This window comes from Rhipicephalus microplus, chromosome 1 (genome assembly GCF_043290135.1).
Source record: "Rhipicephalus microplus isolate Deutch F79 chromosome 1, USDA_Rmic, whole genome shotgun sequence".
NCBI classification, from domain to species: domain Eukaryota; kingdom Metazoa; phylum Arthropoda; class Arachnida; order Ixodida; family Ixodidae; genus Rhipicephalus; species Rhipicephalus microplus.
The window spans coordinates 168,438,219-168,458,409 of NC_134700.1; the positions used below are offsets into that span (position 1 = coordinate 168,438,219).

Here is a 20,191-nt window from a genome sequence, read left to right on the forward strand (position 1 = left end):
ATCGGGCAATACACTACATTTGTGAAAAACAGGAGAATCGAACATAGCTAGTCATACCTGTGTTGATCGGTGAAAAACTTTGGCTTTCTCGCCTGGACGATGACTACATCGAAGAGATCCTGCCATTCAGGACCAATCATGTATCGCATGCCAACATCCCTGCAGAGACAAGTAAAAACACAACTGACCTGAGTATGACGACATCAGCATAAAATGTTTAAACCTAGGTAGCACAAGCAGCTCCTTTGATAACGTAAATTATGTACCTAGTCTACAATAAATTTAAAAGAAAACTGCACGACCAACAGTCTATGAATGGGAAGCGAATTGTCTTACTTCACCTTGAACACAGGTTTTTGTACGTCACATCTTATATGTGCTTACTGCTAGTAGCAATAATGTCTATTTACATGAACAGCCACAGCTGAAGGATGTTTAGCTACTCCATGACACAGGGTCTTTCTTTATAATTTGTTTGAATTGCTTGTGGTGGTGGTGCTATTGTAGGTTTTAAGCCTGTATAATCAAAGCAGTAGACAACATTTGTACACACAGAAATGTCACAAGATGTAAAAGACTCATTAACTTTATAATTGACTAAAATCACAATTTATGAATTGTAGCCACTGAGTTCACAAAAAATCAAGATTATGGTGTGATCATTAAGAAGCTACTTGTTGAAAAGCAAGGTGGTTACCTTACATATTTACAAAATGCCCATTTGTTGCACAATTTGCGGTAATCATCTCGAAACTGGCATCATCCTAAACATTAGTACTAAGCGAATACATCTTACTGAATTCTCCAGCTACAATGTGTAAATTCTCATGATCCTGCATAATGTAAACATGAATTCAAAAGCTAAGCAGCTAATCTTTCATGATTAGCAAATTAGAAATTACAGTTTTCCATGCACGTAGTTTACATTACATTGAGCAACATCACTTTGAGCAATCAATCGTATCAGTTATGTAAGCCCCATATTGCAATTAGTGTAAAAAATTAGGAAATCCGTAAAGCTTTCACCATGCCGTGAAGTTGACCAGGCAGATGGAACACTTTCACTAATCACTTCAGCTCAACAGTATCACATTGAAAATTAGTGCTTAACTCTTTCGTTACCACATGATAATGGCTATTTTTTGTATGTCTCGGGAAGATTGTTTTTGCCTGTTTGAAAACTACTCCAGGGCGCATTGCAGCATGCCAAATTTTGCGAAATGTAATGCTCTTTCCAAAAAATGTATCTTGTAGGATGCGGAAAATATTTTGGAATAAATGAAAATGTGAAAATTGTATAATTTATGGTTCCCAGCTGATAAACAGTGCAATAGAAGCAATATAAATGCAGAAGTATTCAGACAAAGAAAATTCAAAATATACATTTAGAACACAAATAATCCAGGAACAGTACAAAGATAATAAATGTTGTAGAAAATGTTTCTATTCACACGACAAAGAAAATCAGAACCGGGGTGCTGCCTCGTTACTCATGCCATGCTCTGAAGCATTACTTGATTTTTCTGGGAAAACAAGCGAACTAGTACATTTTTCTCAAAAATTTTTGTTTTTTTGTGATTAAAGCCTCCAAATGTTCAAATATAGATGGATACCCGTGACGTGAATAATACTTCTATAAACCAGATGTCCAATGAACTTTGCTATTTCGTCTAGCGTAACCTCTTTCCATGAGCTACCTCACTCGGCATAGGTTGGCGTTCCTGTATATGCATGTAAGCATATTTAGTAATAAAAAAAGAACGATATAGCGTGAAATTCTAATACATTTCGCGCTGCTCCCTAGCCAGGACCAAGATGTGCTCCGGTGGCCTCCTTGTCGTTAAGAGGAGCTCTGCATCCGGCGCCAGCACACCGTGCCTTGCCAGCACACTGTGCACCGTGAAGTATGGACCTCACGCATAACCAGAGTAGCTATAAAATTGTGCACGAAAATCAGTAGCTATGCACTTGCATCTTTCTGTGCGTCGCCGCATCGCCAGCCTCTGTTTGATTCACAAATTTTTTCCCAGTTCCCTCAATCAAGCACCTTACATCATCCCACAAACACGCATATCTCACGGCACGACCCATCCTTATTCAATCGCACGCACACGCGCTACTACTTTTGCTGCCCCATTTTTTCTTCGCACAGCAGTGGACTGGAATGGCCTTCCCCATGACATTGCAGCCATCACGTGTTCATCAACGTTTGCGCAAAACATAAATGCATATTGTTTGTCAGAAGATCACTCTCTGTAACTTCCATTTGTTAACCCACGCCATATGTAATACCCCCTCACCGGTGTCTTTAAGGTAATAAAGTGAAGTGAAGTGAAAAACACAACTTGAGGTCATAAAAAAAAAAAAAAACATGAACGGCTGTGGATGTCTCAAGCTGACGCAGAATATCGTCGCTGCAAGACTTGAAGGTGAGGTTCTGTCATCCATGAATTCTAAGCTCGTTCACACTCAGTCCAGGTGTGGTTGCAAGGCAGTTTGGAGCAGTGCGTTTGTTTTGTAGGGCTGGTGCGCGCCTATGCACACGTGACGATGACGCCAAAGGAGCAACTAGTGACACTAGATGTGACCCTGTGTTTGATATAGCGATACAAGCGAAACCAAAGCTGCTGGAAACTGGTTGACAAGGCCAACTCGATACTTCCAACATGCGGCGGACCTTCGGAAATATTTTTTGTGAGAAAACTTTTACCCGACTCTCAGCAACAGCTCTTTTTAAAATAGCTGGCATAAATTTCTAGCAATTATTACTGCTCAACACTGTCGAATTGCAAAGCTGACTCTTTAATTCAATATTTGGCTAGCAAAGGTTCCTGTGATTAGATACCTTCGATGCTACTGTAGCATAATCACGAGGGGCATGCATTTGTGTCAAGTTGGCCAGCCCAGTGCATTTTTCCAACACATGCACATTGGTTCATGCAAACGTCTTTCAAATATCACTATGTTGCCAAAACAGGCAAATTCTAATTGGTTCTGAAAGTTGAGTGGCTGGACTAATCACTAGAAAGTGCTGAGTCCATGAGAAGCAAATTTAACATGCCAAAAACAACGAACCAAAGCGTCAATCACCGGTGATTGATTTGAATAGGCATAGTACAAAATAGTTAATGCCTTAAAGCCCCTTTGGTGTCACAACATGTAAACATGCGGCAGCAAGAGTACTGTTCTAAATACAAATATTAACTCACCAATGCAAGCACAAACTTAAACACCTCCAAATTATAAATTGAAGCAGAAAAGTAACTCGACCGTCAATGTAAACTAGAAGCACCACATTCTGGAACAGTTGTGCTCCAGATTATAGATGAAGAAAAAATATAGCTTTATCAAAAAGAACGAGGTCCACTTACACGAATTTGAATGGACTGTTGGTAACCAGGAACATCTGCTTATCAGCTGATTTTAACCGCTCTAGGAACGTCACCAGTTCACTTCGCTTCTCTAAGTAGTCACCTGCGGGATTAAAAATACCATCAGGGAGTGAGTCAACAGAATTTTTTTTTACATCAAAAAAGGTAAGTTCATATGATACCATTGAGCAATGATTCCAAATGCACCACATCTGCTTATAACAGTCCTTTGCACTGCAGGCAACTGTGCATTAAACTTTGATGTACTACATGCTAGGAACTTAGCATAGAGACCCTTGCCAATTGTCAGAATCACAAGAATACGGTAATGTGACTTGAATAGTAGCTTGCATACTGACAAAAAGCGGCAACAGAGCTCGGGCGCTCATGCTCAGCTAGTGCAAAGGATAAAAAGACAATGAAGAGTTCAAAATAGAACAGCAAGACCAACGAATGGCCTTTGTCGCTTCATTGCTTATGCCTGTTCCTCTCCTCACATTTCATATGTTGCACATCTGAGCAAGCAAGAGCACACACCTACAACAAAACGTAAGAAGCCCTGAGAAATATTACTATTCCCATTAATTTTTCAACTGCTGCACCTGCTTCAATAGAAATGGAAGACTGGTTGTGTTGATTTGGAATAGTTGATGTGTCAGGTGCAAGGATGACAATGAACAGAGAGAGAGTACGCTCTGCGGATGCCCCATCTCTGTGTAATCTCACTCTGTTCATTGTCGTCGTCACGCATTACACTTCAAATGTGCTTCGATAGTGCACATGATAGTGCACCCCGACAGATGCAAATCTGGTTTTTTTGTGCTTACGTTGTTATGACGTCTTATTTTTCATTTGGTTGTCATTCTTTTGGTATTATTCCTGTATACATTGTTGTTTTAAAAACTTAGAATGTTTTTTTCGAACTGGCCCCCATTATTCCTTGAATCAAGCGCGGCGCCGGTGTTGTCCGCCACCGCCGCCACAGGTGTCCATAACCACGACGCACGAAATAAGAAAAAAAAAAAAAACCTAGTAGCAAGGACCCAGTCCGCTCCGTGCCAGCCGAGTATTCTACCTCTGAGCCACGCCAATGCTTGCGACTTGTTCACAAACTTGCCTCAGGCAGGCTTGATGTCGGGAAAGGAATCGCGTTAATATGAGTAATGAAGCCTTTTAGAACAGGCATCACACAATGTGAATAGCGTAACGAGTGTGCTGTCCAACACTCAAAACCATTACAAAAGCTTGTTTTTGATCACCTAATAACTGTGGCGCATACCAACTTCAGCCATAATTCCTCGTCGTCAGCCACTGCATGAACAATTGGCACGAAATTCCTTGCAAGTGTTTAGCAGATACCACACTTCTCAGAAGATTGACAGAGGATAGCATAGCATATGCCAGCCTACTACCCAGAATGTTATCATTATTAATGCTGTAGTGGGTACGCAGCAAGTGTGCTTGCAGCTGTTGCCCAATAAGTGTTTAGAAAAGGCTCTGAAAGGCCGCTCTTCTAGCTGCGACTGTGCTGCGCCTTCAGTGCAGGCCTGGTGTTTTTTCAAGCAGCTATGGAATGAATTCACTGAAGGAGCTTATAACCTCACGAAAACTTTAAATAAAGATCTGTCCAGATCGAGTGGAGTTACACAGATTTGTTGCACACTGCACTTGCGTTCTTTCTTCTTTTATCCCGACAAAAGTGCTGGAAGCTAGTAGGAAGGAATGACACAGGGAACGAAAATACATCTGAGATGCCTCGTTACCTTGAGGTGACCTTGACCACTTTTTTTTCTTTTCCTCACGCATGCGCGCGTGGACATGTCGCAGCTTCCCGCGGCTGTCCCAGTAATGACCCAGCGTGCCATGTTCAGATAAGCCAATGGAAGATACAATGGCTGTGACGAGTGATTTTTGAGCTTGTAGCGTCAATTGTTGCGAAAAAAGAAAGCCATTTTCATCTGACTTTGAGAATTCATTGTGAATACCAAGCCCAGTGCTGTGGTGTTACTATATCTAGCTCACGTGTTCTCGGGAGCCCTGACAACCGATCGACAGCATTTTCTGACCGTGGCCAAAAAGTCTTGCAGGGCCCGTTTAAGGAAAAAATCTTACACGCCTTATCAAACATGAAAATTAACTGGGATCCTGCATCTCTGTTTCACGCTGGTGGCTTCAACACAAGCGATGTAAAAAATCATCATGAGGCAATGACATCAGCAACCAATGTCATCATAACATCACAGATCACCGAAATTTGTGGCATTGTCATGATGTCACTGCGACGTCATCACATGGCATCATTGCTTGGTCAAAGGTTGGCCGGTCTTAGAGCCAGTGAAAACAAAGTGACTCCTGGAGCCATTGCGAAAGCATGTTCGTTGCAGAAAGGTTTCAGAGGGGGGCTTAGGAGGTTCAATAGATCATCTCAGAAGAAAAAAAAGAAGACAAATAAAGAATTTCGTGAGTTGTCTTAGAGACCGAGACATAGTTTGGTTTGTGGCGTAAAGGTCAAGAACGAATGATTGCGATGCCTCACAACATTCAGAAACTCTGCATCGATATGTGATCAAGGCCGCATGCGGCAGCGCAAACATAGCTAGGAAGTACAGGAATATAAAAATACATCCAACTTCTTTCGAAAGTAAACTTGTTCTTGGAAGATCGAGCAGCAGTGGTTTGCACATCATACAGTAGGCTGTGCACAGTGGCTACTTCACCTGTACGTCCATTGGATACTTTGCCCAATTTCTGTGCCCTCATGAGCTGGCATAAAAAGTGCCTACTATAATATGTATTAAAAGCAGCTTGAAAAGTTTTAAGCAGTTGGACTTTTTTCTTTTGGTTTTGAATAATCTTTTTATTTTTTTTACATAGTACAAGATAAGTCTATCATTCAAAATGCATACTTTCGACAGTTCCTTTTTGCTATTCTGCTGAACTAGCCTGAATTTATATGAACCTCCTCAAAGCATTTGATAGCCTTAATGAGTGTCTCATATTTATAAATCTTCATTTTTCTTTGAAGAAATCGAATACCATAAATTTACTATTTTTTTCATGCTACCTGAGATTAATTAACTTAAATGACGATTTCTTCATTTCACAAAAAAAAAAAAGTAATGTGAAGCTGGGCGTGCCCGTGATTACGAATTAATTTGGGCAACTACGAAGTGAATAGTGGATGTAAAGGTACTCATATCTCAAATCTAACTAACAGGATTGATTTCAAAATCAAGGAAGAATGAAATGAAATTATACTTAGAAAGTTTTTATTTTTATATTCCTATAACTCTGCATATTCTCAACCTCACCATGTTAGAGAATTCTAAGATTGCTCGTCCCATATGACTCTGCAGCTGTTGCTCAACAGCCTTGCAAGACTGAATATGGCACTGAAACACCGACCGAATTTTCATAAAATGACCTTACTGTGGAAGTCATTTGCCTCGGGAATTTTCAGCACCAAGATTTCAAATCCATCAAGTATAGGTGAAGTTATTGCAGGAAATCACACTTTCTCTCTCCTTTTGCTGCCATTAGTATGCTGGAAGCTGCCAGAGGGGAACAGCAGAAGGGGCAGTGCACCACCCAAAACGTTACATGCCAGGACCTATGCTACTGAGAATTTACTCTTCTTTATTTTTTGGCTGTACTGGCCATTGCTTCTGGTTCTTACATGGACAGCCCTGGTACCAACAACAAGCGCCATGTCTCCACCAAGACAGTCTGACACTTCCGACTGATTGCACAGTTTTTTTAGGAAGAGAGCAAGCGATCTTCTGCTGTTTTGGCACAATATTGTTAGTTTCCTGCTGCATGCAGGGCAGCAACATTTTGGCTCACGTGTTCACAAAAGTATTCGATGCAGGTCACCAATGTTCTCTGACCATGTTCAACAAGTGTTGCCAGATCACCTGAAAACTGAGTACCAGCAAAAAAGAAACAGTACTTACTGATGTTGCTCTCATTGAGGGTGTTGTGAATCACTGGATGAATGCTTGAAATGGCATTCTAATAAGAAAAAAATGAAGAAACATCTCTAAGAAATATTGTAGAAGCACCAACTGAATCTAGTGCGGCACAAAGGAACATAAACGTCAAACTTGATTGCCACCAAGTCGCACTCAATATGAAAATACCTTCGTTGTATCTCACACTTTTTGTTCGAACACAGAGAACTTGTACATGCTGATATTAGCGAGGACCACTTTGAAAATTCGCTGTTACAATGGTGTACAGAAAAGGGGAGGTGTAAACCTCCCCAAATTTTTTAAATTTTGCAAGTTTATATAGTTACATGGTCCCGACAGCAACAAAGGGAGCAGACTGCGGGTCGAAGATCAAACTGTTTACTTTGACGAACTTGCAAACTGTCAACGAAAAGTTAGATTACAGTGATACACAGAGGCACTGATAGCAGCAAACAGAGCGCCAGCCGTAGATCAACTTACAAGCGGCAAAGCGCGTCGGAATTTGTACATGTGACGTTCAATATTACAGCGTTATCCCTAGCGGCCACGTAACTTCCAGAATAATCGGTAATGTTCGCGCTACGTGCGTGATCTTGAAAAAAAGATCAACTCCCGTCCCGAAGCTTCTCAAACCCTGCAGGCGCAGTTTGTGCAAAACATTACATAGAGCGTAGCGGGATGATAACAAAACTTGAAGGAATATGGCAATATACCTGTGCATATACAAATGCAAACTTGAACATACATGAAGTATGGCACTCCCCCCTCCCCACCCCTAAATGTCCAGTTACCCCCCTGCTAAGTTATATTAGTCCATTATGCTATCTACACACAATAAAGCATGGTTTTCGAAATTCAACTGTCTTTAACGATATCCCAGAAACAGAAAAAAACAGAAGAGAAGGAGTGCTGGCATAAAAGAGATATCCTTAAGACTCCGTGATAAATTGTGAAGAACAGGTACACCTAGGCATTACAAAAATGGACGGTGCAAAAATGCACTAAGGCTTGGTGCTGATATGCCAGTGTGATGATTTCCGAGTATGTTTCTTCACATCTCAGGCCTGCTATTGCACAGTAAAAGTTTCTATAGATAAGTTCAGACTTTTGCTCTTATTTAAGTACAGTGCAGTAAATCCTTAGGGATAACAAAACTAACGAGGCCTAAGCAGATGGCGACAAAATGTACAGCGCCACATTAATATGGCATGGGAATGTTAAGGCAGTGTTGCCACCCGTGTTTCTTCAGTCCTTGCATCTTTTCTGACTTACGAACTGCCCTGAAGAGCAAATTTTATGGCACTGACGAATGTTGATTTGTTAGTGCAGTTTAAATTATTATTTTTGAAGGTCTTCTCTGCCAAGATATCCATTAAATCTTCTCAGTATAATTGAAAACTACAAAAGCCTGGCAATTAGGACAGGGGAAAAAAACTACCACCATACTGGTTGTAGACTCTCTTCCCGGCAGAAGTATGCAGTTGCACACTGCAGCTGGTACCAAGATGCTCATGTACTTCCATTCCCACAGGTGGGAATGGGCCCCATTGGCTCAGTACATGTCAGTGCCTTATTCGCAAAGGTTCATGTCATTTCTTTAGGAATTTCGATATGACAAAATTATTTTTTGATGACAATTTTTAAATCAGTACAAGTGCAATAGGCTACTTCTAAATATGCCCCTCTTTTCATGACCCCATAAATAGGCAGTTTCTATTTGATTTTTTTTTTTGTGATGCCCATTGCTCCCAGAACCCTACTTAAATATCCATGATACTCACCTGAATATCGAAGAAGAGAATCTCTGGATTGTAGGCAATATTGTGTCGCTCGAAATACTCGGTCACGTTCGACAGGAGGCAGATTTCGGGCACAGAAAAGAGGTCGTTGAGCTGCTTCATTCGTGCTCCCTGCATGGAAAAAAGCCAGACAGAAGGACCTCTATATCAAAGGCATCATGCAACTTGCACAAACCAGGGTTTACCGTCACCACATATCCGCAACACCTTAGAGTGTCACCACCATCATCATCATTAGCCAGACTATGCCCACTGCAGGACAAAGGCCTCTCCCATGTTCTGCTAGTCAACTCGGTCTTGTGCTTGCTGCTGCCACTTTATAACCACAAACTTCCCAATCTCATCTACCCACCTATTTAAAATTACTAATAGGATTAGTTACTTCCCACTGGCATATTGTTACAGCTCCCGAGTTGTATGGTGCATAAGAATGTGAACGGATGATATTTCTACTATAGAGATCCTTGCACTTCGAAATATGACAATACCAGTTGCGTTTCTTTGCCGGAGAGTTGTCTCAGGGGCTTCAGAACATCCCCACTTCAATTGACACTTCTCATTAAACTGTTCATTCTGCTTGATACTATAACTTGATAGTTAACTAAAGTTGATGCAGCAAAGTATGTGCCTTAAAAGACAGAGTACTGGGCTTGAAATGTGCAGCACTGCATTTAAGTCCTAGCCTCATTACATCTGTTTTAAGTATCAGTTTCTTTAAAATGGCTGCAGTTCTATCAACACTAACTCATGTTGAAAAAGATGTTGATGATATGATCACTACCGAATGTTAATTTATTTAAAGGGTAGCTGACTGCATTGACAGCTTTCTTCTTTTGCACAGCAGGTTTTGTTGTTGTTGTTGTTGTAGGTAAAAGCTAAGCGACTCTGTTACTCATAAGATTGTTCCATAATTAAGAGCTAGAAAATGCCACACTCATGCACTCACCTGTTCAGCGTTGCCTCTTATCATGTACTGGGGAATGTATGATCCACCATAGGTATTGATTACTTCCTCTTTGCTTAGTGGTGTAAGGCCTCTGAAAAGTTTAAGCAGTTCACAAGATCACTACATCCATTTCATTCAGAAATGCATATCTACAATGAAATTCATAAATCATAGTGTCTCTTATACCTATGACATAAAAGACAGCATGTCGTCTTCTCATTTTATGAGTAACTTCACTGCAATGTTGAGAACCTTCTGCCTTCACACCTTCCATGTGTCAGAAGAACCGTTTTAAATAGTTACAACAAGCATATGCTGGTTGCCATTCTAAAATAAGACCAGCTTCGAAGAGATAACACACTGGTAATGTGTGAAAATCTATAGTAGATGCCAGCTGCTGGTGCAGTGAGAAAAGATGATGGGAAATCTGATAAGAGTTATTGTAATGATGGTGTGGCAAATTGTGTAGAAGACGAGGAGCGACACTATCGTCATCGGGGGAATTAGATCACTGTTCGGAATAAATAAGAGGTCGACTGGGGGCTTCACCATGGGCACAGCGGCGCGTCCTTTTCTCTACACAATTTGCAACAGATGGAATGATAAAAGGCAATGAACAATACCAAGGACAGCACACACCAACATGAGAAAGCTAGCATATATTAATAACTTTCAAAGCACTGTTAGTTTCTAGTTTTTATCAGTTTGGATTGCTGCATATGTAAATCACAGCTGCTCCTCATTACTTGAAGGGACCCTGCGACACAATCTGAGCATCTCTTTTACATCGGTTTTTCTGGCCTTGTGGAATGTCCCAATATTGTTGCGCAAGTGGCTATGCCGAAGAATCGAAGCTGTTATTTTATTTCACGGGACTAACTACCTTGATTTCTAACTACGGTGACACACATCAGCTATTTTTGATATGGAAAGTCATGTTATGTGATGTGACAGTGACGACAAAGGCCATTAGCTTCTGATTGGCTCGACACGAGAAATAGCATGCAATGTTCATATGGTGGTAGCTTGGCCATATGAGTGAATGCTAAAACAGTCAAAACCTTCTTATAGTTTCTTGGAAAGAAATATTTCTGCTGCTTAAATGATGTATTTCAAGAACAACGAACACGATACTTTGACGGTGAATGTGGCTATGGTGCGTCAACAACTAAAGGAGGAAATGCAAGCCGCTTTTTTAGCAAGCCAGAAATGTGAAAATGGGCGGACACCGGTGTTGCTATAGAACACGTCTTGCATGCAAGCTGAGAAGTGTCCTCGCCTGAAGAGTATGTATGTATCATACACAGTGTGACTGTGGGACGTGGGAGTATCTGCTACCCAATACATATGGTTCCTTGTAACTATGCTAATGACAACGTCACAAAGCGATAGCAAGGTAACTGTGTGAAGGCCACCATGAGGTGATATTTGCCGCATGTCTTTGAAACATGTGCTATGACTGGAAGCAGTCTTTGAAGTCAGCAGGCGAGTGAAGTGCAAAAGCGAACGTTTCTTGTCATTGTCTGCTCAAGTTTTGAACTTTGAGGACTTATACCTTCAAGTTTCCTGCACTAATTTGCATCAATCTTGTTGCATTCTTCTCGGCAATTATTATTAATAGTGTTTTGGTGCTAAGTGGTGCAAAAGTGTCGCACGGCCTCTTCAATGTGAACAAGTTGACTTAAAGCAAGATAGACCTCATAGACTAACAACAGTAGCATTAACATTTAACAAAATTTAACTAACATTTAACTAAATGCATCAATTTCCCATATATACAAAACGATGTGAGATACATGGAAGAGAGGAGTTAAGGAAAAATAGCATCCAATGGTTTTGAGCAATAGAAGCTGCATATCGAGATGAGATGGGAAGACAGAAGTTAGTAAAATAAAAATTATCTGTACATAGGCAAAAGCCCAACAGATTAGAGCAAGTAAAGTTATAATTGGAAAAGGTGAAAAGACACAATGTGAGACGATCTTCGAGCTTGGAAAAGGAGGAAAGAATGGCTTCATGATAAAGTGATTTAAAAAAAAAATGAAAGCATGGCTATCAAGAACAGTGTCTCTAGTAAATAACCACAAGAAATCTGAGTACAGATGTTATAAGAATAAAGGGTGTCACATCTGAGACACCATACCTGTAAACGCTGCAGAACTGTATCTGATGAAAGAGATCCATCTTCATAAGTATGCCCTACCGGATACAAAAGAACACATCGGCATATAATGACAAAGTGAACAACAATTTTATTTCTGTGTAGCACCACCCTCTTGGGATGTTCTGAATTGTGCGGCGACACTGAAAAGGCACGAGGTTTGATTGCTAAACTGCCCAACCAGATGAGGTGTACAAGAAAAAGTGCTTGAATGCACGGTCATAACGAGAGTTCTTTAGAAATGGACCTTTGTGAATATGAAGAGTGGGTTTGAGACATAATAGAAAATCTTGTGGCACATTCCTTTGGGCTCATGCGCCAGGTTTGCCTAAACTAAGTGATGCTAGGTTTGCAACACTATGGTTCAGCTTTACTGGCACGAAATGGCAGCCGATACATAATTCAACCTCAAATACCTCTTCAGGAGCTAAAGCATGTATCTTATTCCGACATGTGCATGACAAACGATTTCTTAAAGTATATTCGAGCTGCCTGTGGTGGATGTTTCACACAAGCACACTGAGCATTCCCCTTGTAACCGCCTTCCTAGGGAACATTAAGGGAACAGAATCTACGCTGCTGTGACTGATGAATGATATCAATCACCAAATTCACCTTTTTCATGTCATATTGGAGGCCTCGAATTGCGAATCCTGGCCTGTATTCCAGTTGTGCAATGTCTTTTGGATACTGTATAAGAGAAAATGTATATGAAGCAACATTAGCAGTGGAAAGGAGAAGACAAGATGCACTAAATAAATATGCAGTAGCAGACCTGTTTGACAGGATTTTCAATTACGCATGTCGATGCAAAGTTTATATTCTAGGAACGCCTTTCTTTTAGAGATGATAGAAAAGGATTTAGAGAAAACTGTGCATTCTGCAAAGGCTGATACTTATGTATTGTTATCTATCGATATTCTTAAACTTCAGTTAAGAAAAGTGTATGTCAAGATAGCATTCGTCCACAACAATTGAGAGCTGTTGAGCGTGAAATCGAGGGAATGCAGCAAGCTTTGGCAATCAGCCACTGAACTGAAAAAAGTTAAAAATGCAGAGCAGCAACAGATAGCCGCCAGTTATGGCACTTAGCTGCATTGTTGAGAGTAGACTGAGGTTTCACAATGACTTCCTATGCCAAGTGTTCGACATGACCTGTGTCTACATTAGGTACGGCCATACAAAATCTGCATTACCAAGCATTATTTAAGCTAATCCTGATTAGGGGCTAGCAAAAACTTGTAGGTTAGGCGAGTCAGTTAGGGGGAGAACTTTGACAGAAGTTCATCATCATCAGCCTAACTGCGCCCACAGCAAGGCACAGCAGGTACCATGGCATTATTATTACACTGCATCATAATTAGGTCTGTCAGCTGTCAGGCCTCTTATGTAGTTAATGAAAGGACGACTTGGAACATTATGTATAAATTAGGTATGGCACGCTGCGAGTGCCATACATAATTTAATTACGTCTTTTGTGCTTTCGTAGGATTCCTCATGTCGAACATCAAACATCCACCCTGCAAAACATACATATTCAGCCTAGATGTGACGTTTGCAGTCGGAATAACGATTTTCTAGTAGCGTAAGGTATGCTTACTCTATCTCATCATCAAACACTACCACGCAACTTCGATAATTAAGGGAAAAGACAAAGAGCGAGAAAAGAGGGAAACGTCGTCACCTTGAACTTGTTTATCAGCCAATCCCTGCCAAGGTCATAAATGAGGTAGTGCAGTTTCTCAGTGTACACGGCCAGTGTGTAATCATAGTCGAAGCCGTACACCTCGATCTGCGATATGTCCAGTTCATTATTCGCGAATACGCCGAATGGGTTCACTTCCGGCGTTGGCAGAGCTGTAACACAGAGAAGGCGATGTAGGGGTGACGCAGCCAGACGATAAAAACAGACGAAAAGGGTACAACACGAGGTTTAGGCAAGGATGCTGTATATATGAACCTACTTAGTTCACGCCAGACACTAGATATAGCGACGACAGCCACGCTCGTTACTCCCAGTATCGGAAAGGGGTCAACGACATTGATGGCAGATTAGGAGACGGAGTTACTGTTTCGGCAAAACAAACTGCAGTGACCTGCTGTGACATCGCTGAAGTTTAGTTCGGCTACCACGAACACAAGACGTGTGTCTGCAGTGGAGGACAACAAAAGAGAAGGCGGTCTGTCAGAAGTTGAGCGAGCAACTACGCACCCTCGCACGCTTGCTTGGCACTCAAATACTTTTCGAGCAGAGACGTCTGCGAATAAACGCCGCTGTCGTCAAACGCCTCAGTGCTGTCCCTAGATGAGCGCTGAATGCAACGGGCAGACCGTATTGTGTGGTTCAACTGGTTTTGCAGGACGAAACTCGTTTTCTTGATGTTGCAAACGGATCTGCACAGCAGACGACATGCCGCCATGATTGCGTTTGATTGGCGGCGGCGACAGTGTAGCCAACCGGGATATTTAGTGGCGCTGTTATTAAAGCGTAACTGCTGTGACGGAACATCACTGTGCAACGTAAAGTAAACTTGAAATCCTACTTAAATCATTTTAGTTATAAAAATAAATTTCGCACACACGAGTAAGTGAAATATGAAGGAAAAAGTTTGTTACAGTGTCTTAGTTCAGTGAACATAATTTGCCACGCTCAAAAGTTAACAAAAGTGTGCGGAAAATAAGTAATACAACAGTTTACTTATTTGTAATTTTAAACTTTTAATTTATTATAATTTAAACACAAACACACATATTTTTTTTGTTATTCTACATATACGTACTAAACAACAGCTTCGAACATGTCCGGCATGGTCTAGTGGTTAGGATACCTGGCTCTCACCCAGGAGGCCCGGGTTCGATTCCCGGTGTCGGAACAAATTTTTTTGTCTATTCGAAAACTTTTTTATTTAGCTTGTTTTTATTACAACGCTATCTACGTATTACGCTTTTATGAGTGACGAGGAACGATCTGACGAACAATCGAGCGAAAAGTAGGGGCCACTCATTTCCGAAATTGGAGCGATCTATAATAGCGCCTCAGAAAGGTTTCCTGTGCGGATACACATGTTTCCTTTTCCACAAGCAAAGCCACCGCAACGCACATCACTTTCGAAGAACCGTAAAGCATTTTTACGGAATGCAGTACAACAGCTCAGGTCTGCCTCGAGGAAGCACGTGTGTTTAACATTACGTTCGTGTTGCTGGCGTTATGCGTAACGCAGACGCGTCTGGCAGCCTGCAGCGCTTTCTTACACAAGACAGTTGCCCCTCCCTCTTACCCTTCTTCTTGTCTTTGATTACTTCATACAAACTGTACATGTTGCACAAAACCCAGGAATAGAGAATGAAATCTGGGAAATGGTATTAGGCCAAGGTGTTACGTTATAACCAAGTGGACGTATTACAGCCAAACGTATACCAAGGCGACACTTAACCGCTCTAGTTCGACAGACGTTAATGTATATCCAATGTCACACTGAATTATATCAATGTACGAGCGCAGGCTTCTGCAATTAAGTTCCGTTGGTACTTCAAAGATCAGACGAAGGCGAACGGCTTTCTCCATCTCTACATCCGTGACAATGATATGAATGGCAAATTGTAGAATGCACTAGCGCACGTACGTTCATTATATAACAGAATGGCTTCAATAATTCTGACGAAATGTTTGTGGATAAGTAGGCCGCTATATGTTGGGGGGGGGGGGGGGCAAAAAATACGGTCATTGAAATAACTGTCGTCTATCGACAAATCGTACTTGTCCAATAAAATATACAATATTGACACTTAATACAATCGCTACGGCGGCTTTATTGATCGTACTGTTATGCGACGCATTACCGCTCGGCCGTAGCAACCGCATGTAAACACCTTACAACACTTCCCCCGTTTAAGTCGCCGAGCTGGCCCATTTTCTGAATCGTATACACGCTATGACGGAAACAAAGGAGGCTCAAGGAGCATATGGGGATGTGAAGACGTTGGTGACGTTGGTAGCAGGAGATTTCTGACCGGGCGACCGTTCTCGCAACTTCCCGCGAGAGACGAGATCGAGATCAGCGAGACCGCTGGCTGCACGTGGTACTGGCTGCGGCTAGCGGCGGCTGCACTCGGCGGAATGCAAGTTCGGCAACAGCCCAGGCGAAGCGGCAAGCTAGGCGCAGCGAGCCTTTTTGTGAGGCAATTTCCTCCGTCCCACTTTCGTTACACAACGTTTTCGTAAACGCTGAAGGAAAAGGAAAGTAGTCGCCGGGCCGATCCTCCCAGCCGTCTGGCTGCGTGCACGCGTACTCCCAGCCGCTAGGCCGTCGACCTCAATGCTCGCCCGCGTTCCCGCGCTCGGAATGACAGGTACGAAAAAGTGCGTAACTACGCCTTTGCCACCATTCTGCCCGAAACGCGCATTACTCGAGTTAAGCTGGATACGACCACGACACGTGCGCAACGTCATCATCAGTGCCACCTTCCCGAGCTAATGCGCCTGATTGGTTCGATGCAAGATTTGCAGTGGATCCGCGGTCGCCATGTGACGGAGGACTTCGTGTTACCGCGCCAAGCATCATTCACGGTCGATTGTCTTGTACGTAGAGCAATCTCTATAGAAACTCTGCTTCAAATAGCACTACTACTGATATCCTCTGCTATCAGTAGTATGAATTGTTTGTGATTGAGCGCTGATGGCACGTATGATGATGACACAAATCAGTGATGACACGCGGAATCAAGCTGGATAATGATTCCATGCACTTCGCATTTTCCCGAATGACAGAATTTTCTTACATCAGAAAATATCACGAAGGTATAAAAAGAAAGCTTCACAGCGGAAGAAAATTTTATCCTAGCTGCCCGTTTCGGAAATGGATCCCGAAGTGTCAAACAATCTGCCGTCGAAACTTACCAAGGCACTGGGAGGCTTGCAGAACAAGTTCGGATTAATGAGCTCCACAATACTGTACCGTTCTTTGCGGTTTTACCGTGCGTTTTCAACGCCAATCGGCAATGCAATCTTTGAGTTACTTTCAAATTCGACAACTTGTATAGACGTGCACATGGGGAGAGGAGGCAGGGGGGCCGCCCCCTATAGTCATATAAGAGAGGTGGTGGGTGGGTGCAAAGTAGTCAGCCCCGTATATTGACATAACAGGGATTGGGGGGGGGGGGAGGGGGCGCAGTAACGAAGCTTCGCGCACTCTGAAGGGGAACCCTTCACATGCGCATGCATTGCATTTCTGAACGTTAGCTCTGGTGCAACGTTTCTTTTTTTCGAATACCACCTATAATCATTCTGGACCTTGAAGTGGCCTATGTTCACATATATGAATTCCGATTCTCCTTCATATACAGAAGGGTGAATGTTTGGTCGGGTCTATCTTTCGTTTATAAAGTTTAAACACGCTAAATGAGGCACGTCATATTGGAGGGCTCGGAAAATTTCGGCACTCCTCGTATACCGCTGCATACGCCCCGGCAGTTTTATATTATGTCAGCTACATGTATGACTCGGTGTTGAATTGACACCGAGTGATTAGTCGTTTCTTGGTCATCGTGCATAACAATTCCCGATTACTTCGAGCTGAAACTATACAGGCCTATATTTATCGCTTTCGTTGCCACGCATATTACCAAGGCTGTAAAATGTCTACTAGTGTCATCATGTCGTCCGTATATATACGTTAGCCGAGGAAGGTTTTTTTTTTTTTTCGTCTTTCGAAGATTCCGGGGTTTCCGGAAGTCGGCACCACCTGGGCCGCGCATCTTGTGTGAGAGCGATGCGTGGATGAAGGTCATCCAAGGAGAAAACCTGAAGAGCCCCGAAGGAGCTAAACAAACTTTGGGTGTACTTTCACCCAAACCTGAACCTGAACCTGAACTTGGCAACGTTTAACGCTAGAACCTTATCTAGAGAGGGAAGTCTAGCTGTACTATTCAAGGAGCTAGAGGGTGTTAAATGGGATATAATAGGGCTCAGTGAGGTTAGGAGGACAGATGAGGCCTATACGGTGCTACAGAATGGGCACGTCCTTTGCTATCGGGGCTTGGCTGACAGAAGAGAACTGGGAGTGGGGTTCCTAATTCACAGAAACATAGCTGGCAACATAGAGGAATACTATAGCTATAATGAAAGGGTATTGGATTGGATAAACTTTTATTTGGTCCTACAAAACACAGATCACTGTGCTGCGGGCAGCTCCCACGTGGGGACTGAGATGCCAAGCTCCTCAGCCGCCTCGCGGGCTTATAATGAAAGGGTAGTAGGTATCGTAATTAAACTGAATAAGAGATACAAGATGAAGGTGGTACAGGCTTACGCGCCTACATCCAGCCATGATGACGCTTCAGTTGAAAACTTCTATGAAGACGTGGAATCGGCAATGAGTAAGGTAAAAACACAGTATACAATACTGATGGGAGACTTTAATGCAAAGGTAGGGAAGAAGCAGGCTGGAGACCAGGCAGTAGGAGATTATGGCATCGGCACTAGAAATGCTATAGGAGAGCTACTAGTAGAATTCGCAGAACGCAATAATTTGCGGATTTTGAATACCTTCTACCGAAAACGAGAAAACCGCAAGTGGACATGGAGGAGCCCTAATGGCGAAAATAAGAACGAAATAGACTTTATAATGAGTGCACACCCAGGCATCGTGTAGGATGTGGAAGTGGTTGGCAAGGTACGATGCAGTGACCATAGAATGGTACGGTCTCGAATTCGCCGAGACTTGAGGAAGGAACGACAGAAACTGATACGCAAGAAACCAATCAATGAGCTAGCACTGAGAGGGAAAGTACAGGAATTCAGAGTCTCGCTTCAGAACAGGTACTCGGCTCTTAGTGAGGAAACCAACCTTAGCATAGATACAATGAATGATAATCTGACGAGTATCATTACGGAATGTGCAGTGGAAGTTGGAGGCAGGGTAGTTAAACAGGACACTGGCAAGCTTTCCCAGGAAACGAAGAATCTCATTAAGAAGCGTCAAATCATGAAAGCTTCAAGTACAACAGACAAAATAGAACTGGCAGAGCTTTCGAAGTTGATTAATAGGCGTAAGGTATCCGATGTAAGAAGGTATAACATGGAGAGAATTGAACACGCTCTGAAAAACGGAGGAAGCGTCAAAGCAGTGAATAGGAAACTTGGGATAGGCAAAAATCGGATGTATGCACTAAAGGACAAAGAAGGCGAAATAACTACCAATATGGAAAGGATAGTTAAAATAGCGGAGGAGTTTCACAGAGATCTGTACAGTAGCCGGGACAACCACGACTTTAATACTATAAGAACTAGCAGTAACCCAGATGACACCCCACCAGTAATGATAGAAGAAGTCAGGAAAGCTTTGGAGAGCATGCAAAGAGGCAAAGCTGCTGGTGAGGATCAGGTAACATCAGATCTGCTGAAATATGGAGGACAGATTGTGTTAGAAAAACTAGCCACCCTGTTTACGAGGTGCCTCCTGACGGGAAGGGCACCAGAGTCTTGGAAGAACGCTAACATCATCATAATACATAAGAAAGGAGATGACAAGGACTTGAAGAATTACAGGCCGATTAGCTTGCTTTCTGTAGTATACAAGCTATTTACAAAGGTAATTGCTAACAGAGTAAAGAAAACATTAGAATTCAATCAACCAAAGGAACAAGCAGGATTTCGAACAGGCTACTCAACAATCGACCACATTCATACTATCAATCACGTAATAGAGAAATGCTCAGAATATAACCAACCACTATACATAGCCCTCATAGATTACGAGAAGGCGTTTGATTCAGTAGAAATATCAGCCGTCATGCAGACACTGCGGAATCGGGGCATCGATGAAGTATATATAAACATCCTGGAAGAAATCTACAGGGGATCAACTGCTACCATAGTGCTTCATAAAGAAAGCAACAGAATACCAATCAAGAAGGGTGTAAGGCAGGGGGACACAATCTCCCCA

The 20,191-nt window shown here is 42.3% G+C and overlaps 1 protein-coding gene and 1 non-coding gene across 3 annotated transcripts in view; one reads left to right on the forward strand and one right to left on the reverse strand.

Annotated features, from left to right (window-relative positions):
• The window catches only part of LOC142802723 (5'-nucleotidase domain-containing protein 2-like), a 34,325-nt gene extending 19,644 nt beyond the window's left edge, over positions 1 to 14,681 (reverse strand). Inside the window, exons 1-9 of one of the 2 annotated variants that reach the window (XM_075887746.1) lie at positions 14,461 to 14,681; positions 13,933 to 14,105; positions 12,864 to 12,938; positions 12,231 to 12,286; positions 10,088 to 10,178; positions 9,124 to 9,252; positions 7,325 to 7,382; positions 3,372 to 3,474; positions 58 to 159 (exon numbers count right to left, since the gene is read on the reverse strand). In XM_075887746.1, the coding sequence (XP_075743861.1) occupies positions 58 to 159; positions 3,372 to 3,474; positions 7,325 to 7,382; positions 9,124 to 9,252; positions 10,088 to 10,178; positions 12,231 to 12,286; positions 12,864 to 12,938; positions 13,933 to 14,105; positions 14,461 to 14,668 (995 nt within the window). In that variant the 5' untranslated portion in view covers positions 14,669 to 14,681. The other variant, XM_075887749.1, reaches the window with a different exon arrangement.
• A 368-nt stretch (positions 14,682 to 15,049) lies between these two features.
• On the forward strand, positions 15,050 to 15,121 carry TRNAE-CUC (transfer RNA glutamic acid (anticodon CUC)). Its single transcript has one exon. It is a non-coding gene; the product is annotated as a tRNA-Glu (tRNA).
• The last annotated feature ends 5,070 nt before the right edge of the window (positions 15,122 to 20,191 follow it).